The sequence below is a fragment of the Pyxicephalus adspersus genome, chromosome 1 (assembly GCF_032062135.1).
Source record: "Pyxicephalus adspersus chromosome 1, UCB_Pads_2.0, whole genome shotgun sequence".
In the NCBI taxonomy this organism is placed as follows: Eukaryota; Metazoa; Chordata; class Amphibia; order Anura; family Pyxicephalidae; genus Pyxicephalus; species Pyxicephalus adspersus.
In genome coordinates, this window is record NC_092858.1 from 105,466,410 (window position 1) to 105,494,329 (window position 27,920).

The 27,920-nt window shown below is 35.8% G+C and overlaps 1 protein-coding gene across 2 annotated transcripts in view; it reads left to right on the forward strand.

Annotated features, from left to right (window-relative positions):
- ITPR3 (inositol 1,4,5-trisphosphate receptor type 3) overlaps positions 1–27,920 on the forward strand; it is a 187,055-nt gene that overhangs the window by 66,684 nt on the left and 92,451 nt on the right. For both annotated transcript variants that reach the window (XM_072422560.1, XM_072422566.1), the window contains exons 17-28: positions 1,203–1,322; positions 2,504–2,686; positions 3,301–3,552; positions 4,688–4,832; positions 14,510–14,660; positions 17,978–18,174; positions 19,418–19,547; positions 20,191–20,248; positions 20,458–20,620; positions 21,233–21,397; positions 22,213–22,287; positions 22,544–22,669. In XM_072422560.1, the coding sequence (XP_072278661.1) occupies positions 1,203–1,322; positions 2,504–2,686; positions 3,301–3,552; positions 4,688–4,832; positions 14,510–14,660; positions 17,978–18,174; positions 19,418–19,547; positions 20,191–20,248; positions 20,458–20,620; positions 21,233–21,397; positions 22,213–22,287; positions 22,544–22,669 (1,765 nt within the window). The remainder of the gene's footprint in view (positions 1–1,202; positions 1,323–2,503; positions 2,687–3,300; positions 3,553–4,687; positions 4,833–14,509; positions 14,661–17,977; positions 18,175–19,417; positions 19,548–20,190; positions 20,249–20,457; positions 20,621–21,232; positions 21,398–22,212; positions 22,288–22,543; positions 22,670–27,920) is intronic.

A 27,920-nucleotide genomic window follows, 5' to 3' on the forward strand; every position in this document is an offset into this window, starting at 1 on the left:
TATCAAGGGGTGCTCAAGCCATACACAGGCTATGGGTATAAATATAGAAAAAATTAAAAGAATAAGGAGAGCAAATAATACTAACCACTCTTTGAGAGCTGAGTAATTCATAAATGCAGTGTAGAGCATTAAGATGCTGGGGGGAGCACACAATTTAAATGTTGTTTTCCAAAAATTTGCCTTTTTATCTTAAAGCAGCACTTTGACTGTAGTAAGGCCTTTCCACTGCCTTATAAATCCACCCCTTAGTGAAATAAGTCTGATTATCTCAAATTGCTTTAGATGCAATAGCATTACCATCTGTTATGCCTGTCCACCAAGCCCCTATGCAAATCCTAGGTTCTAGCTTCTCTTTGCTTTGATGCATAACTAAACTCAACTTTGATGAATGAACTGTACACAGTGATTATTGATGATGAAACAGCAGTAAAGATTTTGTGCTTAGATTCGTGTTTGGTTTTATGAATTTATTAGTGATTAGATACATCAGTAGCACTGAAGAGTAGCTCAAATGTTGGGACGTTAGTGATAGATTTGTGGTGAGAGCATGAGGGACTGGGTGCAGTGTGCAGTTACATTTTAGGAAGACAGTATATTTGAAGAGAGGGTTCTTGGCCACTGGAACTCTGACTAGAGCTGTTCTTTGTGTGGTGTGGTTTATTGTAAACAAATATTGATAAAATGTTGGCTATCAGTAGAAGCATAGTTTGCTGCTAATCTTTTAATCTGAAAATTCCTTAGGTTATAAAACTTTGCTGACTTGGAACATGTATGCAGATCTCCTGATTTACCTGCATGTTTGTTACAGACAAGTGACTCAAAACATTGAAAGCAAAGATAGGCAACTAGCATTTTTACAAGGTCAAAAGTGTAACCCACATATTGCCGTGTTCAGGTTTTCTTTATTACCTTAACTATTTAAAGACAAGGATAACAGATTGTTCAGTGTTGGCTTCAGGTTAATACCTGATTAAATGAGTTTAGGTGTATATATGCCAATATAGCATATTTAGTAAATGTATGTATGTATGTGAATAATATATTTATATCAGTATCAGATCTCCAAAAACAAAGCAGAAGAAATTGGTATATTATAATAGGAGTAAGGAGAAGATATCAATTCATATCTGTCTGTAAATGTGTAAACCTATTTAGGTTTAGATAGTCCATAATGTTCTCTGTTTTTAAATATCTTTTTATAGGTTTCTAGATTATCTTTCCGATCTGTGTGTGTCTAATCATATAGCGATTCCAGTTACTCAGGAGCTGATCTGTAAATGTGTGCTTGATCCTAAGAACAGTGACATTCTCATAAAGACAGAGTAAGTAATCACATTTTATTAATAGCTACATATGAACAAGTAGTCTTAAAAGTGAACAATATTTATGACATATTGGGTTTTGTAATATCCTGTAATTATGTGATGTATGATAACAGTGTAAAGTTCGTCTGGATGCATATCTACTTATGTGACGTCTGATGCTCTTTTAGGAACATCAGCATTCTGTGAGAAATAAAAAAGGTCAGAATTACTATGGCAAACATCTATAAAGCTGGTATTCTGGCATATATTATAACAAATATTGGCATATGTAACAAATATTCACAGCAGTTAAATGTTCTTGGTGCATGTATTTTCATTGACAAAGATAGATTCACCTCCAGTTAATGTTTTGTAAATGGTATATTCAAATTTGCCCCTACATAAATACTTTAGAAGAAAGCAAATTGATAGATTACAAAGATGTGTAAAATCATATCCTCTGCTATTCTGTTGAAACTAAAACTTGGATTCCAGTCAGTTCTTGGTGTAATTAATATATGGGTTTACACGTTACCATCACATGTTGAGCCCGTAATGTAGGCGTAATGTAGGAGTTGTGTCGTAATGTAGGAAATACCCAATCACATGTACAGAAAATAACTTTGGTGATACTAGCAGTATACAGCACTGTCCAGTACTTGCATAGCTTGTATGGATAAAAGAATAGACATTTTTTTTCTGGTACTTTTAGAAAACATTTTTTTTTTTTATTTGCTGAAATGTATTAAATTGCAGTTTTATGTGTATTAAATTACAGAATTGTTTGTGTACCAACTACACTATCTGTCATATATATTTTCTATTAAAGTACAGCTGTCCTTTGCTCCCTCTCTGTTCATAAAGTTTAGTTGTCACTGAGTCAGGATCACTGGATGGTGAAAGAGCAGTTGGAAGGCTTAGTCAGAGTGTTAGTCCAAAAGTTAGTCCAAAAATCAAACTATATCAGATATTTTTCTGGCTAATAAAGATAATACATCTTGTAAAGACTTTTCTTGTGTGGTACTCTAACTTTTCTCCAACCCTCTAATGTATTCTTTATAATTTTGTACTCCTTGACCAGTACTTTGTATTACCATTTAAATAATTGGAGTAATCATCCCTGGGTGATTTCATAATTTTATCTGATAGGCAGCAGAAATGTGTGCAAATATTACCCCCGTTTTCTTGTTTTTTTGTAGACTAAGACCAGTTAAAGAGATGTCCCAGTCCCCAGAATATATGAGTATTGAGTACTGTGAAGAAGAGGTGTGGCTTGTCTGGTTAGATAAAAACAATGACACACATGAAAAGAGCATCCGCCAGCTATCACAAGAGGCACGAGCAGGCAATGCTCATGATGAGAATGTTCTCACATACTACAGGTAGGAAATTTTGTTAAACCCACTGTGATGATGCAGTTTCACATAGCTCTCTTTTAACCTATAAATTACTGGTTTTCACACTTATAAAAGACTTGTTCTTTTCATTTATCTTTATTTATTTAGAGTCTTTAATATTTACATTTTTTTATGTTGTGTTTATCCAGGATGATGTATCACCTTTCTAGCTTTCATTTGGTTTCTTGCCACAGTCAGTCATCACACAGTAGGGCCAATAAGAAAGGAAAGTTTAAGTTATGGTAGAAATGAATGCAGCTCGGTACTGAGGTTACACCATACTGTTATTTATTTTATTGTAAGGTTTTCTTATATCAGAGTATGATTAATAAAGTTTGTGTTACGAGTGCATAAAAAAAGTATAACATTGTAGCGTACCCAAATCCTGTGGTGCAAAGCATACTACAGTGTTCCTGCTATTCTGAGCTGAAAGAACTACCACAAGCAGCATTTGTGGTATAATTGTGTTTTATCTAAGTAAATCACAAAAACTGTGGGTTGTGTGGATTAGGTAAATCTTTGTTTACTGGCACTTTTTAACCATTTTATTTGTCATTTTGCACATTTTTCTCTTGTTTTACATCTTATATTTTCAACAGATATCAGCTAAAACTTTTTGCACGGATGTGTCTAGATCGACAATACCTAGCTATACATGAAATATCCAAACAACTAAGTGTTGACCTTATCTTCCTCTGCATGGCTGATGAAATGTTGCCCTATGAGATCCGAGCTTCTTTCTGTCATCTCATGCTGCATGTCCATGTTGACAGAGACCCTCAAGAACTGGTTACACCAGTAAAATATGCACGACTATGGACTGAAATACCTACAGCAATCACTATAAAAGAGTAAGGAAAATCAAATATGCTTATACATAGCACATTTTACTACTAATAGGCTAGAAGGAAATTCTTGTTGTTGGATAGCCAACCTTGGTTCACCATAGGTTATATTAAGGTAACAAATTAACTTTAGGGTTATATTCCATTTTCCAACTGGATCAAGAATTGGTATATAACTCATTTATAAGTTCATAATGCTTGGAGTAAAATGTTCTCATAAAGAAAATGCATGTGCTGAAAGTTATAGTGTAGAATTTTCCATGTTAACAAACAACCAAACATATTTGCAGTAGCTGTAAACTTACATACTGCTTAAACTGTAGTAAGATTTATTTGTGTTTTTTAAGACTCGTGTTTATTTTGTTAATGATTGTAATGAAAGAAGATGCTTATTCTTCTGGCTCATCTAATGTGTTACAATACTGTGTATTGTATGACTTCCCTTCACATGCTATGATCAAAATGTTATGTGCTTTTTTTTCTCTAAAGATTAGATTTTTCCAGGCTGCTCTGTGTAGTCTGGTTGGGATATTATTTGATTAGAGATGAGAGTCAACTGTACCCTTGATGTGGGTATGAATAGCAGTGAGTGAGTTACAGGTGGTTGAGATTTGAGGAAAAAAATCCTCTTTGTTTTTTTTAAAAAGTATTTTGCATTACAGATACAAATGTAGTCACGTTTATTTTACTGTCAGACCATTGCAGCAAGGGAACACTCTCAATATTTTTTCATTTTGGGGTTTTGTTGTCATGGTAAATGTGGTGGAGGCTCAATCAAAATTACTAGAGGCCTGAAAGTTGATAGGTTAAAGTATTTTTTTTACAGCTGGCCCTTGATCAATGACTCGTGTGGTTTCTGACTGTACTGTACCATCCCAAACCTATGTGTGGAAGCAGGTTATGAGCATGTACTGTGGTTGTATTACATAAAGGGTTAAATAAACAGGTACAGTAGTGGGACCTGATACTTGTTTTGGATTTGGAGTACTCAGAGGACTGAATTGGAAGTACAAAAAAGTAGATATTCATACCTGAATATGAATGAACAAAATAGGGGCATAGTATCATTCTAATACTTTTTCTGTGTAGTTTTGTGTTTAGGTTCACCCAACTAATTGTGCGTATTTTGTTTCTAAACCAGTTATGATTCCAACCTTAATGATTCCAGAGATGATAAGAAAAATAAGTTTACAAACACAATGGAATTTGTGGAAGATTATTTGAATGCAGTTGTCAGTGAATCAATGCCATTTGCAAATGAGGAAAAAAACAAGCTCACATTTGAGGTGAGAAACTAAAATAAAAGTAATGAATGTAAAAAATATTTACACTTCTGATGCTGTTGTTACTGTGTGTTTTGTTGGAGACTTTAGTGTAAATTATGTGTGTTTGCAAACTTTCAGGTACATGCACACAAAACATAATTTGTTTGTGAACATGCAGAACAGAACTCTCACTAATACTATCCTCTACAATGCTAGCATCAACTTGTAGATAGTTTGGATCCCTTTTTATTACCAGAAGCTTGGAATTTATACTGTAAACCTGCCAAAACAGCCACCTGGGTCAAAATATTTGTACACAGCCATTTGGTAATGGTTCAGAGCATAGTATAATTATTTTAATTACTTCCTAAGTGGTTCTGTAAAGTATGATATCTAGGCATTTTGTACTAATCCTACCAGTTGATTTTTGAAGATTCGGGCTGCTCACATGATTTAAGTGTACCAAGGTGGAGGTCCCAAAGGATAATAACTCATTTATTATCATAAATTCTTTAATTCATTTAAATACCACACAGAATCCAAATAAATAAATTATTTAAAGTTGAAAAAAATACCACCTCTGAATTTTATTCTTTTGGCACTCTGACACATTAATATAAAATATTTGTTCCTTACTGACCATTTTTTAGACAGTAAAATGCTATGTGCCAAAATGTATCCATTAAATCAGACCACCATAATTAGGTAATAGTTTATAGTATCTGGTCTTTGAAGGACTTAGTGAGTATTGAGGACTAGTGGACTTTTGAGGTCAGTTTATCTAGATAAACTGACCTCAAAAGTCCACTAGTCCTCAATATAGAGGCTGATTTATCACGCGAATGTGCGTAAGCTCGCCGCGCGAATAAACGCTCTGCTGGACACGGCGCATTACCGCGAGCCAGCAATGGCATAGCATTGCTAAATGAGCAGTGGGGTTGGGAATTCACCAATTAGGGTGATTCATTTTCAGCTGTGCGATTAAGGTGGTTCTGTTAAGCTCTGTCAATGTTGATGTCATACCAATCAATTAGGGCACACCTGGTCCTTGTTCTGTGCACAGCTACAGTCCATTATAGGTCAATATGAATCTTTAGCGCTTGGTCTTTTTTTTTTTTTTTTTGGTAAGTGCTACAATTTTTTGTAACATTATATTAATTCAGAAAATTGGTTCTTTTTTAGTTAGATTGGCTGCAATTGTTGCATAGTTACATAGTAGGTTAGGTTGAAAAAAGACATCAGTCCATCAAGTTCAACCACTAGGGAAATAAACATATCCCAGATATAAAACCCTATAGGACACACAGTAGTTGGTTTAGAAAAAAAAACCCTGGTACAATTTGCTTTAACGGGAAAAAAATTCCTTTCTGATTCCATGGAACAATCGGATGTTCCCTGGATCAACAGTCACTGTTTTTTTTTTTTTTTTTTTACTTTAATGCCTTAATTTTTCTTAAAGCAATCTATAGTAGTTGCTGAGACTAATTCCTGAGGGAGCCTATTCCACATTTTCACAGACCTTACAGTGAGGAATCCCTTTCTTATCCGGAGCCTAAACTTCTTTTCCTACAGATGCAAAGAGTGCCCTCTTGTTCTTCGTAATGATCTCAAAATGAATAATCGGGAGTTGCATCAAGGTGGTCCCAGTAATATTTACTAGCAGGTATGATACCAATGGGTGTTGACACGAGTTCTTTGATACAGTATGGTTCTTTTAAAACAATAAGGGTTTGTTAAGTAACAACAATATTAATAGGAAGATAATAGGGGAGAGAGATAGCTATCAACTCTCAGGATTTGTGCATTATAAACATGGTATATAGTAATGTAAAACTGCTGATGCTCTATTTATTTATCAATTAAGTCAGGGATAATTTGTATAGGTATTTTTTCCAGAGAGATTGATCGAAGGCTATAAAGGAGATAAGGCTTTTCTTAAACAATTGCAGCTGTAAAGGGTAAAAAGGGACATGCAAACTGCATGTGCAGCCAGAAAATCGCTCAGGGCACAGCAGCAACAGCTGCTTTTTTTATGGCCATGGATAAAATGGCATCCTCGTGTGTCAATGGCGTGTAGGTCACGTGTGACGTCATCACGCCTGGAAGTAAGGATGCTATCAAGTACATCCGCCCTCACTGTGATGCCCATAATCCGCGGCAATACAGCCAGGTATATTAACTCCCTGATAGTCCACACATAAGATGTAGGCTTATGGTATAGGGGAGGTTATTACTCCAGCGCTTTTGTGATTGCTGGGATAATGGTGTATTTAAACCTAAAATCCCCTAATTGTCGTGGGGGGGGGGGGGGGGAGGGGGCAGCACCGGGGGTGGACAGATGGATGTGGAAATTGGATAATTTATGAGAAATGTCTGTTGGATAGATAACGCATCTGTGTATAAAAGATGTGTCAAAAGAGCATATATACTATAGATTCAATGCAAATAGAAACATTGTTCATAATATACCAATTAGAACAATCTATATGGGTGCACAGGGATGATTTGTGGATCATTGCTAATGTCATTACCACTATCAAAATCATTTCATATATTAGATGTAGATAAAGGTCTGTCCATTATTGATAATCCACTAATTAAAGTAATCTATGTACATGCACTGGGATCATTTATAGATTATTGTTAATGTCATTTTACTACTGAAAACATCATTGCAGATAGTAAGTAATCATCATAGTAAGTAATCACCAAGCATATATCTTAAGGTGCGTACACACTTCCAATTTTTATCGTTCAAAATGAACGATGAACGAACGACGAACGATCGATTGGGCAAAAAACGTTCGTAAAAAAGTAACCAACGACGCCGACGAACGAGGAAAGTCGTTGGAAACGAACGACCGGACCGGCGGATCGGATTGGACGACGATCGTTGAACATCGTTCGTGTGTACGATCGTTCGTTGATCGTCCATGGTCTGAGCATGCGTAATGAACGAACGTTCGTTCACTTCCTGTCGTGCACATAGTTCCTCTATCGCTCAAACGATCGTATCTATTGTGTGTACAATATCTACGAACGATCGTGTCGTTATCTCTATGTGCAGGATCGGTGCTATACGATCGTAGATATCGTGCAGGATCGTTCGTCGTTCGTTTTCCAACGATAATAATTGGAAGTGTGTACGTAGCTTTAGAACTAGATCATACAGAGAGTGCATTTCATATGTGACAGTTTATCTTAGCATAAGTTATATATTAACATATTGACATGGATGTTAACAAATCTAGATAGTGGGTGACTTATAAATTTGTGTGACAATTTCATCATAGTGTAGGTCATAGTAATATGAGTATGTACATGCTCATTTGAACATGGAGTAACTTATATTTTATGAGATAGTGATTTATGCTTCTTAGGTAAGTAAAAAGAAAAAGTTACATAGAAAATATAATTAAGAAGGAGATAGCTACACAGATCCATAGTGAGGGAAAAATTTGTTGATCATATTGGATTGTAATTATACGGGATGGATTGTATATCATGTGTATGTCAGTGTACCAAGATGGTACAAAGAGGGGTATTGTTAGGATAGTATGTAACGGGGGAATAAGTTGAGATTTAACTGGATAGAAAAGGTTATCCCCACTTACCAACCCAGCGACATCCTTTAAGGGGCCTACATGCTCAGATCTTTTGCTATTATTATATTTAAAAAAAATTGAGGGCTTGTCCTACTTTCCTTTGCAATCTGTCTTTCATTTTAAAGTTTTGTACATTTTATCTCCTTTTTACATTTTTTTGTTATATTCTTTAAAATTTTCAAATGATAAAGATGATCCTTCATTTTTATATTTTTGGAATGCCCTTTTCTTGTTCCTTATATTGTTGTTTTAATATGTATTTTTTGGACTGGTTGCAACACTGCAAACTAATTCATATCAAGCTGTATATATATATATATACTAATTAGCACGTTTATAATATGTCATCTCATCACAGAATAGTATGAATGGTAAAAAAGTTCAAAAGCATTTTGGATCTGATTCAAATTTCAGCTGTGGTTTTCCTTTAACATTCTTCACTCATGGTAATTTACTGCCACTGTTCTACAGAACTCCTCTGTTCATTTGTAGTAGTGTTATAGGTTTGTTCTCATTGTGCTGTGTGGCCTGATCTTAGCACTATTGTATACAAGCACACTTCCACTTGGTGTCTAAACAGGTTGTCCATTAGATGTCCAGCTCAGTTGCATATTCATTTTAACTCACCTGATGGTGATGGAAGGAGGTCCAGGTTGCCAAGCACAACATTAAACCATATTTATTGACAAGCTCACAAGCAGGATCAAACACTCTTAGAAATGAACATATGTTCTGTTGTTGCTCAACCTAATTTTGCTCATTAAATACTGGATTGTATGCATTATTTAGGTTTGTACATAATTTAAATAATACTAGTATATAAAACTTCCAGGGACAAATACACTTTGTGCCAAACATGTTTTCATGTTTTTACAGCCCTTCAGGGTGTTTATGCAGGTTTGAATGCCATTTTTCACACATATTTTTTACCCTTTCAGGGAATGAGTAAGGGTTTTTATGTACCCCTGTACTCATTCCCCAGGGTGGGGTGGCGGAAATCTGGGAGTCTCCTTATTAAAGGGAGCTTTCAGGTTCTGCTAAAAACACTTAAAAAAGCCCCCATTGTTTTCAATGGAAGCTTTCTTTAAAAGCCTACAATAGCTTGTAAAAGTGCATAAAAACGCAAATAAAGGTGGCAGTGACGTTTACATGCATTTTTAAAATAGTCAGTGTAGACCCAGCCTAAATTAAAAAAGATATATATATATATATATATATATATATATAAAAACATATAAATATAATGTAAAAATATGAAAAGACATATATATTTATAAATATATATATATTTTCATATTTTTATACTATATTTATATGTATTTATATATAGTTACATAGTAGGTTAGGTTGAAAAAAGACATAGGTCCATCAAGTTCAACCACTAGGGAAATAAACATATCCAAGATATAAAACCCTATAAGACATAGTTGGTCCAGAGGAAGGCAAAAAAAAAACCCTGGTACGACTTGCTTCAACAGGGGAAAAAATAATTCCTTCCTTATTCCATGAGGTAATCGGATGTTCCCTGGATCAACAGTCACTGTTATTTTTACTTTAAAGCCTTAATACCCAGGTATATTCTGTGCTTCTAGAAAAACATCCAGATTTTTCTTAAAGCAATGTATAGTAGTTGCTGAAACTACTTCCTGAGGGAGCTGATTCCACATTTTCACAGACCTTACAGTGAAGAATCACTTCCTTATCCAGAGCTTAAACTTCTTTTCCTCCAGACGCAAAGAATGCCCTCTTGTTCTTTGTAATGATCCCAAAGTGAATAATGGGGAAGAGAGTTCTCTATATGGACTGTTTATATATTTATACAGGGTGATCATATCCCCTCTTAAATGTCTCTTCTCAAGGGAGAATAGATTCAGTATAGCTAATCTCTCCTGATAGCTGAGCTCCTCAATTCATTTTAATAATTTAGTTGCCCTTCTCTGCACTCTCTCCAATTCCACATGTCCTTTTTGTGAACTGGTGACCAAAACTGGACTGCATATTCCAGATGTGGTCTGACTCCCCCAAATGTATCCCCCCTAGACAGTATGAAGCATGCATGTTGTTAGCTCCCAAGTGCATAGTTTTACATTTATCTATATTAAATGTCATTTTCCACTTGGCTACCCAATCAAACAGTACATCCAGGTCTGCTTGTAGGTTATAGACATCCTGTATGAACCTAATTTCATTCATTTATGAAGATGTTAAACAGTAAAGGTCCCACACTGAACCCTGGGGTACACCACTAATAACCTTAGACCATTCAGAGTATGAATAATTTATTACAACTCTCTGGATGCGATCTTCCAGTTCCCTATCCATTTACAGATTGACTTTTCTAAACCTATCGACCCTAACTTGCATATTACCCGTCTGTGAGGTACAGTGTCAAATGCTTTAGCAAAGTCCAAGTACACTATATCAACTGCTATTCCACTGTCTACCTGTTTACTTACTTCCTTATAAAAAAAGAGTAAATTTGTTTGACAACTTCTGTCTTTCTTGAAGCCATGCTGACTATACCTTATAATATCATTTTCTAGCAGAAACTCCTCTTTGTGGCTCTTTATCAAACTCTCTAAGACCTTCTTTCCAACTATGGACGTTAAACTATTGGGTCTGTAGTTACCTGGTAAAGACTTTGCTCCCTTTTTGAAGATGGGAACCACATTGGCCTTACGCCAATCCATTGGAACCTTGCCAGTGACTAAAGAGTCCCTAAAAATTAGAAATAATGGCTTTGAAATAACTGAGCTCAGCTATTTGAGGACATGTGGATGTAATCCATCAGGTCTTGGTGCTTTGTCAACCTTAATTTTTCCCAGCTGTTTCTCAATCATATCAATTCTTAGCCATTGTAAATCATTAAAGGCAGTGACATTGCTATTATGAATTTGGACTTGAGCTCTGCCATTTTCCTTTGTGTACACCGGGCTAAAAAAAGTGTTTAGTAAATTTGCCTTGTCCTTGTTCCCAGTTACCCACCTAGTGACATCCTTTAAGGGGCCTACATGCTCAGATCTGATCTTTTTGCTATAAATCTATTTGAAACATTTTTTGGGGTTAGCCTTACTTTCCTTTGCAATCAGTCTTTCATTTTGAAGTTTTACACATTTTATCTTCTTTTTACATCTTTTGTTATAATCTTTATAGGTTTCAAATGATGTAAGTGATCCTTTTTATATTTTTGAAATGCCCTTTTCGTGTTCCATATGGCTTTTTTAACATCAGCTGTAAGCCACATAGATATTAATTTTAGCCTCCTAAACTACCCATTGGAATATATTTTTCAGTTTTCTTTTGTAGAACTTAAAAGCTTAGACTTAAAACATTCCTATTTCTGTTCTGTGTTCTTTGAGGACAATATTGTCTCCCAGTCCAAGTCACAGAGAGCCGCCCTTACTAATAGAAAATTAGCTCTCTTAAAATTAAATGTTTTTATCTTTCCTGTTTTTGCTTCCTGTTTACAGCTAACATTAAATGAAATCATAATATGGTCACTGCTACCCAGATTCTCTTTTATTTGCACATTTGTTATAAGCTCTGCATTGTTAGAAAGAACTAGGTCCAGCAGAGTATCATTTCTAGTTGGGGCTTCTATAAACTGTACCATAAAATTATCTTATTAATCTATCTATTATTCACAAATTTCCTCTCTTTTGCTGTTTCTGTAGTGCCATTACTCCAGTCAATGTCAGGGTAGTTGAAATCTCCCATGATTAAAACACTTCCAATGTTTGCTGCTTTTTCTATCTGTGCTAGTAGTGGATTTTCTATTTCTTCCTTAGCACTGGGGGGCCTATAGCCGAGACTCCAATCATTAACTGTGTGTTATTCAACCCCACATTTAACTCCACCCATAATGCCTCAACCTCATTGCTTGTTCCCTCAGCAGTTTCTTCTTTCACATTCACTTTCAGATCATTTCTCACAGACTCACACCACCACCCTTTCGTTTGACTCTGTCTTTACGAAAGAGAGTATACCCAGGAATATTGACAGCCCAGTAATGTGAAGAACAAAGTCAGGATTCAGCAATGCCGACTAAGTCATAATTCTCTTCACTCATTAAGGCTTCCAACTCCTCTATTTTGTTTATAAACCTCTTTAAACCATTGCTGCTTTTACCATCCTTATTTGCCAAATCATTTTGTTTTCCAGTACAACTAGTATTGCACAATCCAATGCTTGTTTGTAACATGGGAAGCTCCTTACAATTATCCGTAATCCTCCCCCCAACTATCCCCAATCCACCCTCCACTAGTGTCTGACCCCAGACTAACCTTTCTGCCACCTTATTTGACTGTCCGACACCCCTCTGTCCTAGTTTAAATATCCCTCCACCATTCCCCTAAATCTTTCCCCTAGCACAGCAGACCCCCTTTCTTTTAGGTGCAAACCATCTCTGGCATACAGGTTGTACTCCAATGAAAAGTAAGCCCAGTGCTCTATGAACCCAAACCCTTCCCTTCTACACCAGGACTTAATCCACGCGTTTAGCTGCTTAAGCTCTTTCTGCCTTTCCTGTGTTGCGCTTGGCACAGGCAGTATTCCAGAGAATATAGCCTTGGAGGTCCTTTTCTTCAAATTGAAACCTAGTTCCCTTAACTGATTTTTAAGGTCCTCCATCTTCTATTTATATTGTCATTGGTTCCAACATGGACCAAGACAGCTGGGTCCTGTCCAGCCCCTCCCAGTAATTTGTCCACTCGGTCCACTGCATGCTGAACCCTGGCACCAGGGAGACAGCAAACCATTCGGTTGAAGGGATCCGGGTGACAAACTATTCTATCAGTCCTCCTGATGATAGAATCCCCTATGACAACCAATTGTCTTTTCCTTCCTGCCTTTCCCTCCCCACCACTACTAGATGTGCTGCTTTCCCGGCTGTTAGGGAAAGCAGTAACATCTAGAGTTGCCGCCACTGGGTCTGCCACCTGCACATCTTCACATAACTTTGCAAACATGTTGGGGTGCTCAAACCCAGGGCTGGCCTTCCTTTTCTGGGTGCCCCTACCACTTCCTCTAGTTATATTAACCCAACTCCCTACATGCTCATCCTGACTAACCTCTCCACCCTCCACATCTAAGCCAATAACTGCCTGCTCAGTGAGCAGGAGACCCCTTTCAAGGTGATCCAGTAATTTCATTGTTTCAAATGCGCTTTTCCAGCTCTCCAATGCGAGATACCAGAAAGGCGACTTGCACACATCTGTCACAGTGGTATTCACCTAGGAGCTGTTGCTCCTTTTGTGCATACATATGGCAGACTGTGCACTGAACCAAACCTTCCACCTTGCTACCACTCATCTTCCCAGTAACAATGTTTGTTAGTTTACAAGGAGTTATAAACGTTTACTTACAGTTTGAGCTTACTATAAGGATTTAACTCCTTTTGTTTTCATACCGTTTTTCCACTTGATTCCACTTGAATCCACTTGATTAAAAGTCCACTTGTTTCACAAGCCAAACAGTGAGAAAGCTCAAAATGAGTGCCACAGGAACTTAAATCACCTGTATTTATATATGTGTTTATATATCCCCTTCTGATCACCCTGTGCCAATTCAACCCCTTCTGATAAATTGACACAGAGTGATCAGAAGGGGATAAATTGGCACAGGGTGATCAGAAGGGGATAAATTGGCAGAGTGTGATCCGAAGGGGATAAATTGGCACAGGGTGATCAGAAGGGGATAAATTGGCACAGAGTGATCAGAAGGGGATAAATTCCCCACTCTGTGCCAACCCACTTTTCCTCCCCAGTTTTGGGGAAGAAAAAGTGCGTCTTATACGCCGAAAAATACGGTATATATATATATATATGTATTTGAGGCGCCCATCTGTAGCTGCAGGAGATGCGCGCCTCGAAGCGCAAGATCATTTCAGTTGATAAATGCCGGGAGAATATGCCAGCATATTCTCGATGGCTGAAAATTTGTTGATAAATAGGTTAGAGGGGTCCGATGCCGGATCGCAAATACATGCGCACGAGCGAACTTCCGATTTTGCTTAATGAATCCGGCCCATAGTGTGAACAGATTAGGTTGTTTGAATGTGTGATATATTTAACCAATTTCATTTCTGTTTTTAAGGTGGTTAGTCTGGCTCGCCATTTGATATATTTTGGCTTCTACAGCTTTAGTGAACTTCTACGGCTGACACGGACTCTTCTAGGGATCATTGATTGTGTGCAGAATCCACAGGCGATGTTGTTGCATGCTATGTATAATGATGATACAGGAGGTAGGTAAATATAAAATATCATGGCACTGTAACTTCTATAATGCACAGCATTTGGCTGCCTTTGCGGGCATAGCATGAAACAACATTATACAGGAATGGGAACTTTATTGTAGAATCTGTTATATTTTGAATAAAATTTTTTTAGGAATTCAGGTCTAGAAATTTATTGCATTACTAAGCAAATGCATACTTGCTCTGAACATTATAGTCATATTGTCTGTTTTTATTCACTGTATTGTTTATGAATACCAAAAGCAGTATTACACTGTATTCTGACTAATACCAAGTAGTATCAGTGAACATTACTGTTCAGGACCAAATTTCCCCTATAGAATATTGTTTCAGACTATAAAATGGACCATTTTACCCTTCCTTGCGGCTCAAGCTAAGGTAGCCTCACACATAAGACAGAACGGCTGCCAGATGTGCATTGATGACTTTTGTAGAACTACAGATCCCATACCTGTATCAAATAAGGATGCACAAACTGATTTTAAAGCAAGGCAAATCTTTGAAAATTGAATTTGTTTGATTCTCTTAAGTATTTGTAGACAGATTTATTTACTCTGTATTGAATCATAAAGTTGATTATTAATGGGCTGGATTTTATTTGTATTCCCTTAGGGGCAGGCTGTCCTTTGTACAACTCTGTCAGAGAATGAAAAACTGATGAATCGGTAGTTTTCATTTTTCCCATGACTAGTTCTAACCCTACAAAACATTATTCATGTGTAATATGGTGTATTAAACAATGTTAGCAAATATTAGGAACATATTGCATTTCAAAAAAGTTGATTCTGTTTACTTTTATTAAACATATAAACTGCTGTGTTTTTTTCATGGATATTAGAAGTTGCAGAGATTATGGGCCTGATTTATTAAGCTCTCCAAGGTTGGAGAGGATACACTTTTATCAGTGAAGCTGGGTGATCCAGCAAACCTGGACGATTGCATAAAAATGTGAGCAACTAGCCTTTTTTAACACAATCACTTCATTTCAGGGGCTAAAAAGTATTTGGACAATTGACCCAAAGGCTATTTCATGGACTGATATGGGTAATTCCTTCGTTATGTCATTATCAATTAGGCGGATAAAAGACCTGAGGCCTGGAGTTGATTTGGGGGGGTTGCTTGTATGTGGAAGATTTTGCAGACAACATGCGGTCCGAAAAAAGCGAAAAAAGCACTGGTGAACGCCAAACGACCTGGACGTCCACGGAAGACAACAGTAGTAAGTTACCGCAGAATCATTTCCATGGTGAAGAGAAACCCCTTCACAACAGCCAACCAAGTAAACAACACTCTCCAAGAAGTAGGCGTATCAATATCCAAACCTACCATAAAGAGAAGACTGCATGAAAGTAAATACAGAGGGTGCACTGCAAGGTGCAAGCCACTCATAAGCCTCAAGAATAGAAAGGCTAGATTGGACTTTGCTCAAATAACATCTAAAAAAGCCAGCACAGTTCTGGAAAATCATTCTTTGGACAGATGAAACCAATCAACCTTTACCAGAATGATGGCAAGAAAAAAGTATGGAGAAGTCATGAAACAGCTCATGATCCAAAGCATACCACATCATCTGTAAAACATGGCGGAGGCAGTGTGATGGCTTGGGCGTGCATGGCTGCCAGTCGCACTGGGACACTAGTGTTTATCCATGATGTGACACAGGACAGAAGCCGCCGAATGAATTCTGAGGTGTTCAGAGACATACTGTCTTCTCAAATCCAGCTAAATGCAACCAAATTGATTGGGAGGCATTTCATAATACAGATGTACAATGACACAAAACATACAGCCAAAGCAACCCAGAAGTTTATTAAAGCAAAGAAGTAAAATATTCTTGAATGGCCAAGTCAGCCACTTCATCTGAACCCAATTGAGCATGCATTTCACTTGTTGAAGACTAAACTTCGAACAGAAAGGCCCACAAACAGAAACTGAAAGCCGCTGCAGTAAAGGCGCAGAGGAGGAGGAAAAAGGAGGAAACCCAGCATCTGGTGATGTCCATGAGTTCAAGACTACAGGCTGTTTTCAACCAAGTATTAATTTTTTTAGCTTTTTAATTTGTCCAATTACTTTTGAGCCACTGAAATGAAGTGATTGTGTTAAAAAGGCTTTAGTTCCTCACATTTTTATACAATCTTTTGTTGAACCCACTGAATTAATGCTGAAAGCCTGCAGTTCAGCTGCATCTGAGTTGTTTCATTTAAAAAAAATGTGGTAATGTACAGAACCAAATATAGAAAAAAGTTGTCTGTCCAAATTTTAATGGACCTAACTGTACAGTGTGTAGCAAATCTTGCATGTAAATGAAGGACTGTTTAGCCAGCTAACTATTTGCGCTCTCCAACCAGCATGCTTTCATATATGTTATGCATCCAGCACGCTTCATTTTACTGCAGGAGTTCTCAATGCATAGGCAACATCTGAACCTAGTACGCTGTCCATAATTGAGAAATTTTAGTAAATAAATCACAAATTATAAAACTATTACAAAATCCTTCATATAGCTATCACAGTCAGTACAAGCAGTCAGAAAACTGTACATGTACAGTAGAGCTTTCCGGGTCACAAATTTACATGCTTTGGGAAGGTGTACATGAGTTTATTAAAAGTTGTGTAAAGCGCTGAATCCTAGTTATTGAACAGATAGAACTTCACTGACAAACACGATTTACTGTGTGTATTATAAGGTATTACAGGTTTTCCTCCATCTCACCAGCTTTATTGATGTGCCACCTTCCTAAATCTATTGACCTGTGAAGAAGACTGTATTTATGTCTTCTATCGGAAATACAAAAAAGGGTAGAGCCATACAAAAAGCAGAGCCATGCCAATCATATAATGGTGTCCAAAATACCATAGGTGTAGCACGAATACACTATAAGTTGTGTATTTTGCCTTCAGGCAGGGAAATGTATAGAAACCATTGTTTTTGTGGAAGAGGGACTGAAAGCAACCAAAAAGCTCTCCAATAGTATAGTTTAAAGTAGGTAATTGACTTTTGAGGGGCATTGGTAACCTTGCAGGGTCTGCTAGAGTGGTCTTTTACTGCTTTGGATTAAAAAATGCTAAATGTATAAGCCAGAGGGAAGTTTGCTATACATCAAAGCAATGTGCATTCTGTTAGAAATAAATTGGGTCCATGCTAGAGACAGTATATGTTCAAAGGGTCTCAGATACAAACCTCTTCTAGAGAACAATTCAGTTGAATTGAAGTTCTGAAGACCTGAACAAAAAAATGTTCATGTAAAGCCACCTTTACAGGTTCAACAGGTTTGTAGACATATTAACATGTGTTGGTTTTACAGAAAAAAATGTCAGGCGATCAATACAAGGAGTGGGGCAAATGATGTCCACAATGGTTTTGACTCGGAAGCAATCTATGTTCAATTCTTCTTCACCTGTGAATTCCGTAGTGAGTCAGGACAACCCTAAGAGGAAGCCTGTGGATACTGAAAATGTCACTGTCATGGAAACCAAGTTGAAAATTCTGGAGATCCTACAGGTATTTTTGCTTTATTTATATATGATATTATTTTTTATTATTATTATTTATATATTATATTATTTATATATGATATTACCTGACATTTGGCTGCTGGATGTTACACTTTGATCACAAATGAAAGGAAATGTTTAAACTCAGTAAGTATAAATATCAATTTCAAGTTTTGTCAGTTCACAGTCAAAAGGTAATCTCTGCAGAGCCACAAACAACTTTTTAAACTTTATCTAGTTTTATTTTTTAACATTTATGTGCTGCAGCCTATAAAAAAAGAGCCCACAAATGCTCTTCAGAACGAAAGTCATGAAAGTCCATATACTGTAGGCATTGTATGAAAGACAGAGAATGAGAATTTAAAGGAGGAAATACATACAGTGCCATCACTTTTCTGCAGTCAGTTTAATAACCAAGTTCACTTCTCAGTTATTCAAAAACTATGCAATCCTTTCAAAAAGAATCCACAATGAAACATTCAAAGATCAAGGTATTTTCACACACCTACATAAAAAAAGAGACAGAATTGAAATTCTGTCACATTTTTGATGTTTTAATTTAATCCAATATCAGTTTTACAAAGAGCCTTTCCTTCATTTGCAGCACTGTATAACAATGTTTTTAAAGGATTCTAATTTAATATACTGGTGCAACAAAAATCTAAATTTTATAAAAAGGATCCATAAAGTTACAGCTTAGCCACCTTTACATTTATTGACACTATTCCTAATACTATTTATATTGCAAGTGCAATACAGACAATGTGTTTCACCAAGTCCACTTTTTGATTTGTATTTTGGCATTTGGTAAATAAACATTAACATCAGTTTTAGTGATAATTTTGTGTCAACACTGTTAAACTATGAAAATAAACAAGCATTCCTAATATGTTTGTTTCAAAGTGAAGATAGTAAGTCCTTCAAAAAAAAAAAGGAAACACTTCTTAAGACTGATTTAAGGGTGTTGTGACCCATGCTCCTAGATAGTGACCTTTATTCATAATAAATTAGGGTCACTGAAGTCATCACATCAAATTAGCAGGAGAGGGCCCTAGACTAGAGAAGATACTAAATGGTAAAATGCCAACAAATCACGTGACTGTTCTAAACAAAAAAGGTAAGTATATTAAAAAATAAAGCAGAACATGCAGTGTGGGTGGGGGCATTGGATGCAGACAGTCTAGAAACTTATTATGACATTTTGTGTCTATGCTTATGGCCCATTTTGTTTTTTATTTTTTGTCTGACAGTTCATCTTGAATGTAAGATTGGATTACAGGATATCGTATCTGCTCTCCGTGTTTAAGAAGGAGTTTGTGGAAGTTTTCCCTATGCAAGACAGTGCAGCAGATGGAACTGCACCAGCCTATGATAACACAAGTAAATCGCAAATAATAACAATAATAGGGTAACTTTTCTTGGCAACACATGGTATGAGCAAATCTCAAAACTTTGTGATTGCATTTGTGGTATTATAAATATCAGTGGACAAAATGTTTCATTGTCTACCCTCTTTATATATCTAAATGACCTGATGTAAATATTTTATGCTTCATTCAGTGGGCTGAAAAGTCTTCATGGGGCAAAAGATGTGGTCTTTTGATTGTTTATACTACTATCTCTACTAAAGACACAAGCTGCAGATGATAATTACATTTTTTTAAACATACCATTGTTTTGACCTATAACACAATAGCCCAGCCTTTATAAAATATATATTTATATAGACGAATTTTATTATGTTTTATTACATAATAAGTGAAGTAGTTAGTATATCACATGCTTACCTCATTTTATATACTGTATCCCACTTATGTAATCTAATCATAACTTCCAAAAAGTACCTTGTAACAGTCTTTACTGCACTGTCCTCTGTTGTTTGTTGTCAGTAGACTTACCAACTACTGAACAGCAACTATTGACTACTGAAGATGTTACTGTTTCATTGGAATTTGGTATATAAACATATGCTCAGTTTCTAATCAATGCTGACTATTCCATAAATTTTGTTTTGGTTTTACAGATGCTACCTTAAATCTAGAGCGTATTGCAGAACAAGCAGAGGCTATGTTTGGAGTGGGGTAAGTACGTATGTTTAGCTAATGGGGCCCATAAATTGTGCAGATTACAGCATAAGCAATTTGAGCACCCACTTTCTGGCCTAAAATGGCTTTTGTTAGCTGCACAGAAGATATAAAGCCACTTCTGGCTGTCTCAGGCTCAGGCTTAATTATTGAAACATGAGTTGTATTTTAGGTTTAATGGACCAATCATTTCTTCTTCTCTGCAGGAAGAATACTATGCTTGAGGTGGATGACGAGGGTGGTAGGATGTTTTTACGTGTTCTCATACAGCTGACAATGAATGACTATCCAGCCCTCATCTCTGGATCTTTGCAACTTCTTTTTAAACATTTTAGCCAAAGACAAGAAGTGCTGCATACATTCAAACAGGTACCAGTAACAGTATGTTGTACGTCAAAGTCGAAACGTTCAAAGTAGAAACATAAGTGTGAATAAAATTAATTAGTGCAGCAGTCATTTATTTGAATATGAAAATGTTTTCTGCCAAAGTACATCAGTAATCATACACATTGGGCCTTATTTATTAAAGCTCTCCATAACTAGAGAGGATACACTTTCATCAGTGCATCTGGGCCATCCTAAAATGGATCTTGTCCAGAATGGAAAACATTTGCTAACACATGATTTTAGGAAATACATCCGGAATGGAAAACATTTGCTAACACATGATTTTAGGAAATACATCCCAGGTTTGCTGGATCACCTAGTTTCACGGATGAAAGTGTATCCTCTCCAGGCTTGGAGCGCTTTAATAAATCATTGTCTTGTAATTATATGATGTAGATGTTGTTTACTTATGATGTTGAGTATGTTGTTTTATTATGGGATTAATATTGGAAGGGTGGGAGTGATGTTTAAATTACATATGATTATGTTGGGCAACTAATTGCACATTAAATGCTATATACTTATTAATATACATTACTGCAGATGTTCAGTATGATATAACGTTTCTTTTGCATATGCTGTTCCATTTTTTAGGTCCAGCTGCTGATCTCAGCTCAAGATGTTGATAATTACAAAGTGATCAAATCTGAGCTTGATAGGCTAAGGACAATGGTGGAAAAATCTGAACTCTGGGTTGACAAGAAAGAAAAATCAGGAAGTAGTGGTTCATCAGATGGTAACAAAAAGGAGAAAAAAGAGGTGATGACCTTTGAGCTGTCCCATTTAAATTGAATTTTTTCTTATATGAGCATTACTCTTTTTTTAGAAAGGAACTCATGTCACAAGCTACCTTGCTCTGTTGTGGTCAAGTGTGGTCAGTGGCTGAAGTTATTATATGATTATAGAGTCTAGAGTTAATGCAAATTATTGGTAATGCCTTTGTGTATGCAGCTCTGTTGTAAAAAATGATGTTTGAACTGATTTATCTTGGTTATTGTATGACTTTTGAAAATCCTGCAAGGTATTTAGGCCTACAGATGAAAATAATCATATTTTTTATGTCTGTGTGTTTTAGTGTTAACTATTTCAAGGCCTATTCCATCTGTAAGTGCCTATTCCGTCTTAGTAATGGAGTACAGTTGGTAGAATCTCCTAGTGGCTTTTTATATCTCTTGTGAATTCCAAAGGTCAAAATGTCATAGTTTCGCAGTTCCATTCCTCGCCACCTTAATGTTTCAGGTTCTCCCGGCCATTTGGGTGTCCCTAAACCCCTGTTGCATTGTTATGAAATAAAAATCGCCCAGGTCCATGTGTTTCAATAGCAGTAAATGACTCACAGCAGAGAATGTTTGAGAGAATGTCAGACTCCCTGTTTTATAAATAGAACTTATAGAGTGAAAATTCTACATGCTTACCATATCTGCTCAGCAAACTTGCGAGCAGATTTCAGCACTTTAGTGTAATGTAGTGTAGTAATTTATAATGTTGTGTAGGCCTGTCCTCAAGACTGGTTCATGCAACAAAGTTTAATTGAGGTTTAATTGAACAAGCTCGATTTGCTGTCTCTTTAACAGCATGCAGAAAATGGAGAGAACACTGGAAAACCAGCTGCAGAGAAGAGCAGTGAGAACTATCAGCTTGTTAAGGAGGTAAGAGTTTTTTTTATTAAAGCTGTTGTGGTTAATTATTAAGAAATACGTTGTCATTTTTCTTGCCCTATACAAACCAATGGAAATTGATTAGGTTATATTTATAGTAATACCCTTCACACTCAGTTAGCCCAAATAAGCAAAAATGTATTTTTAGTCCAGTCTATCATAAGAAGAACATGTAAACATGATAAACTCTAAGCAGATACTGCTGATCCATATAAAATAATTACCTCGTAATGTTCTATCTTTTTAGATCTTAGAAAGATTAAACAAAATGTGTGGTGTTGGAGAGCAAGTCCGAAGAAAGCAACAAAGGTTACTAAAAAATATGGATGCCCATAAAGTTATGCTGGATCTCCTTCAAATCCCATATGAAAAGGTATAAGTTTATCATTGTAAGCAAGTATTCTTTCAAATATTACTGTAAGCTAAGAGCTGAATGCACTACTGATATGATTTAAGCTCAACTCCAGTTAGTTAGAACATCTGCCAGTATTGAATTCACATTTACTTAGAATGTAAGCTAGAAAGGGCAGGGTTCTGTCTCCAACTGTTTCTTCAACTGTACACTATTTTTCTCACTGACATCCCCCCCGCCATTTTTTTTACATCATCGGGACAGGAAAAAATGTAAATCCTCCCTATAGGGCAATACAACCTGTTTGCCCTATAATCTCATGCAAAACCAAATGGTTGGGTTATAAAATAGATGTACTATAAAAAAAATGTTATTTTTTTCCACCCTGTTTAATAAAAAGGCATATGTTTACATCTATGTACACATATGCCTTTAAATAAACTATTGGAACAAGGCTTTTGGTAATTTTTTTTAAAATTATGAATCAAAGAGGTGCTAGATCTTCAGATCACGTTCTTTTGAAGTTTGGGGGAAAAAACGTATTTATCACTGGTTTTGCTGAGGTGCTTGACTAGGCTAATAAACTCTATATTAGGTGCCAGAATATCAATCATATAAAAGAAAGAAAGTGCCAAAAACGCTTTTTACAGAATCTAGTTTTAATAGTTTGTGTAATGATTACATCATTATTATTACTATTAATAATTTTTTTCACAGTATTATCTTCTGTGGCATAAACCACAATGAGGAAGATACTATTAACCTTGTAAATTATACATAGTGGAAAAAGGATTTATAAACAAAACAGTTTTATGCACAGTGAGAAAGATAAGTTAGTGTACAGTTGAACGGCTCACCTTCTATATTGTACATATCGTAGTAGACATACTTGGAGAGAGAACCCAGCCCTATCTAGCTTACATTCCAAGTAAATAGGGGATATAAAACAGGAGGTAAGGGGAAGTAACATGTGTGGGGAGCCATCAATTTGAAGGTAGGCCATCGGTTTACAGTAAAATACAGGTAGTTCCTGGGTTAAGGACATCCAACATATAGATGACTCCTAGATGCGAACAGGGCATCCCTGCTTGCTCCTGTGCAGCACAGAGGCTTGGAGGGGGGTTTGCATGACTTGCAGAAAAAATCTTTTGCTAAACAACCTGAGACTGAGCTCTTCTGCAAGCACTTGCAACTCTTTAATGACCAAGACAAACTCTGCCGTTTCTTTTTGCATATCAAAGCCCAGCTTGCTCCAGAAGCTAATGAATGTGTAGGCTCCATAAAGTTTTTTCTTTTGTTTGTGAATTTTTGTTTTTGTTTTTTTGCTTTGTGAATAACTCACAGTGAGGATTTTATACAGTAACTGACACCACGCTGCCTAATAATATGTTGAGACAAACATCTGTCCTAATTTCATTTATTAAATAATGTACCTGTTCCGACATACATACAAATTCAACTTAGGAACAAACCTACAGTCCCTATCTTGTATGTAACCCAGGGACTACCTGTAGTATATCTGTAAAATAGCCAATTCTTCTAGGGCCAACACATTCCCCTTGACTGTGGCCTATTACAATAGAAAACCGCTTAAATGGGCTCATTAGAAGCAATAAACCATACAAATATAAAGTGTATTAACTGGAATCAAAGACTTTCATCCTCATGCTGATTGATACTAAAATCAGTTCAACTCTTTGAAAAGCTTGTTTAGCACTTACTTTTTTATGGTTTTGGTAATTCTGTAGCACAGTTCTAATGCCAATAAGACATTTTTTAAAAGCTTCATTTATTGGAATATGTTTTGTTACAACAGTTAACAATCAACATTATTGAAGACTGCATTTTTGGATACCAAATTACAGAGTTGATTTAATAAAGGAGTAGTGGAGTTAGTTCACCTACTAAAGTGTATGTTCACAAAGCAAGGAGAATTGTAGTAAATAAAATGTATGTGTTTACTTTAAAACACACTAATGTGTGAGAGAAAAAATGGATTTTTGCTAGCATGGTTGGATATTCAAAGTGAGAACAGTTTCATTATATTTGCTTTCATTCACTTTGACAAGTAAACAAAGTCTATTTTTTAACCCCAACATGTTAGTAAAATATAACCTTTTTGTCCCCTAAATATGATTTCAATGTGAACTTCAGGAAAAAAAATGCAAAATAAACACTGGATGGGGAAGACATCTTGCAGAACCATGTAGTAGAAGCCATGCTGTAAATGCATTATGTTGGCAAGGTGTGATTTAACAGTTATGTAAAACTTACATAACAAAGCATTAAACTGGCAAAACTGCTCAAAGTCTGGGCTTGACTATTCTTTTTACAGCTTATTACCCTATTATTTTCTGTTTCTGTTGAGGTAGATGGGTGTGATATTTATCGTCAGGTAGCTTAAATCAATAATGTTTCAACAAAAATAATTGACTCAGGCAGGCTTTTTTACCTGAAATATTTTGTAGTAAACCATTTGTTTCACCTTTAGGAAAGGTTTTCAAATGCTTATAATTTTCCATCTCCCACCAATTTTACAACCAGAATGAAATTGCTAGAATGCATTGAAGGTTTACCTAAAAATAAAGGAAAGATCTTGTATTGACAAAGCAGTCTTTAATTGTCTATAGAAACTAATTTGTTGTCATAAGGTAAAAATTGCTTTCCCTAATAAATCCCTTTGGGTGTTGGTTGTATGGATTGCCTTCCTAATATATTAAAGGCATTTACCCTACAAAATGGACATTGATTTTCTTTTGCATAAGTAATCTCTAGCTAACACAAGAGCCATACTCCCTATAGTGAAGTGATAATGACCTATTTATCGAGGAACAGTAGCCATTTTTATTATCCTGGAAGCAAAATGCCTTTACTGTAAAAAAAATATTTAACATATTATATACCAATTCTGAGATTCAAATATGATAATCTTGTTTTGTGTAATTTATGATATTTTCATTTGAACAAATACTTTGAAGCCTAACCCAAATATAAACAGTAGATATCTAGTACATGGAATAGGGTAGATTATAGGGTAAGGAAATAAAGACCATTCTGTGTACAGTATTTTATGACCCCCAAATGTGCATAAATAAAATTTCTTTTTAGAATTCATCAGCACCTTTAAATTACAGGTGTGTATTGGGAGTATAACCATTCTAGGCATTTGAATGTCCTCAGGTTTACTGTGAGCCACTAGTCCAAAGCCCCCAATAAAGCATATAAATCTATGGAAAGCTCTAAAACTAATGTAGAATACCTGAAGAGAGACTGCAACTAGAACTGCATTATGAGCCATAGAAACAGAAGCTTTTACTTGAGCATCATAATTTACTGCTGTAATGTCCGCAGGGGTAAATTGAGAATAGGGCAGGTAGAATATATATATATATATGGGAGCTAAACAAAGAAAAAAGACGTATTAGAGGCTAGCAAGGGATTTAGGTTGCTAATGTCCATTATAAAGTTCTATATTTATTTTTACTATATTACCATATAAAATGTCAGAGTCTGCTGACTTGAGTGCATGTAATACTGTGGTATTATTCTAGAATTGAATTCTCCTATAACAGGTAAACATAATATAAGGATCAAAAACTATAAAAAATAATAGAACTGTGATTATTAATAATTATTGAATATACATCAGGTGAACCTTTGCATTTTTTTTCCTGATATGTTTCTATTAAAATCATTGCAAGCATCAGTTTTTGTCAATGCACATTGTAATGTGTCCTTTTTCACATATTGGATACATAGTCATGTTATCACACAAGAGGACAATATGTGCCAATGCGTGCTGATATGCATTGCAGAAAGCATTGAAGTAGATGTTGACAGAAGTAGCCATTCATAGAATCTATGAATAATAAATATCTGAATATCAAAGTGATAATTGCCACAGATCAGATAGTTGTGTATATAATCAGGTCAGTCAAACATATGAGAAAAATCAACTTACTGATTATCGTATTTGGAAGTGGCAGGTGTGGTCTATTCACTAGCTTTGTAGCAGCATACTCTATCACTTTATTTTTAACATGCTGGTTCATGAAATGGTTCGTGAAAAATCTTGCCAGTTATTCACCACTTTAATAACATGGATGAACTCAACACTAATGTTTTTCCTAAAAATAATGGCAGTTTCAATATAGATCCGACAGATTGCCATTTTAAGAGCTCTACTATTTTTCTGCCTTTAAATTCAATGGGTCGCTTATTGCAAAACTTGTTTATTTCTGTTTAAAATATATATAATGCAGTTTTGTCTATGATAAATATGAGTATGTATTAGAAATAAATCAGCTTCTAGTTATAACTTTCTGCTTACGCCCAGCAGTGGTAATAAGCCAACAAAACGCAGGAACTGTTACGAGGCTGCTTCATTGCTTTCCCTTTTTCCTCTGAGCACATCTCTTGAACATTTTAGAAGCGCCTGTAGAATGTATAATATAGCAGTAGTTTAGAGTTAGCTCTGCAGCTCAAAATGAGGCACAAAAATATAAATGGGACATTTTTCTTCCAAATTATCCTAAATTCACATGAAATGGCCTCTGAAAAAAATGTTTGACAAGGCCCGGGCGATAAATTGATTTCTTATCTGGAAAAAAGAGTTATAGCTATAGCTTGCAACAAGGTGCTGTTCTAGGAAATGAATCAGAAAAGCACACTCAGGAATGCTGTGCATGGATATACTAATCATTTAAATGCACTGTGCAGCAATTGACAGATATGTAATGTACTGTGCGCGATCGTTGGTTTGGATGTTGATGTAGTGGTTAGGAGATGCCTATAGTATGCATCAGAATAATGTTTAGTGTGAATAATATATTCATGTTTAATGAGGTTAACTTTTTTTATTAAGGCATTGAGGGAAAGCCTTGAAAAACAAGAACTGCTATAGAAGTTTTAAGGCCCTTGCAATAAAGAGCATGCATGCGTTATACAAACACAATTTAGAATGCTGTATGTTGGCTGTACATATGACCTGCACTGAAAATTATTCCAGGTTGATAAAATGGAGTGGTTCTACTTTTCTAGTATTGATTAGAATACTTCATAAAGCGTAGAACATAAAAGTTGTAACTATGTCTTTCTGATCCCTAATAATAATAAAATAGCCTTTCAAGATTGTGCACATGCTTTCTTCAACAAGGATCTTTATTATATATTTTTGTTCAGCAAAACAGTACAAAGTGAAATATAAGTACAAAAGTAAGAAATACTGCATGTTTCAGAGTGTACATTTATACATTACTTGCCGTGCCTATTT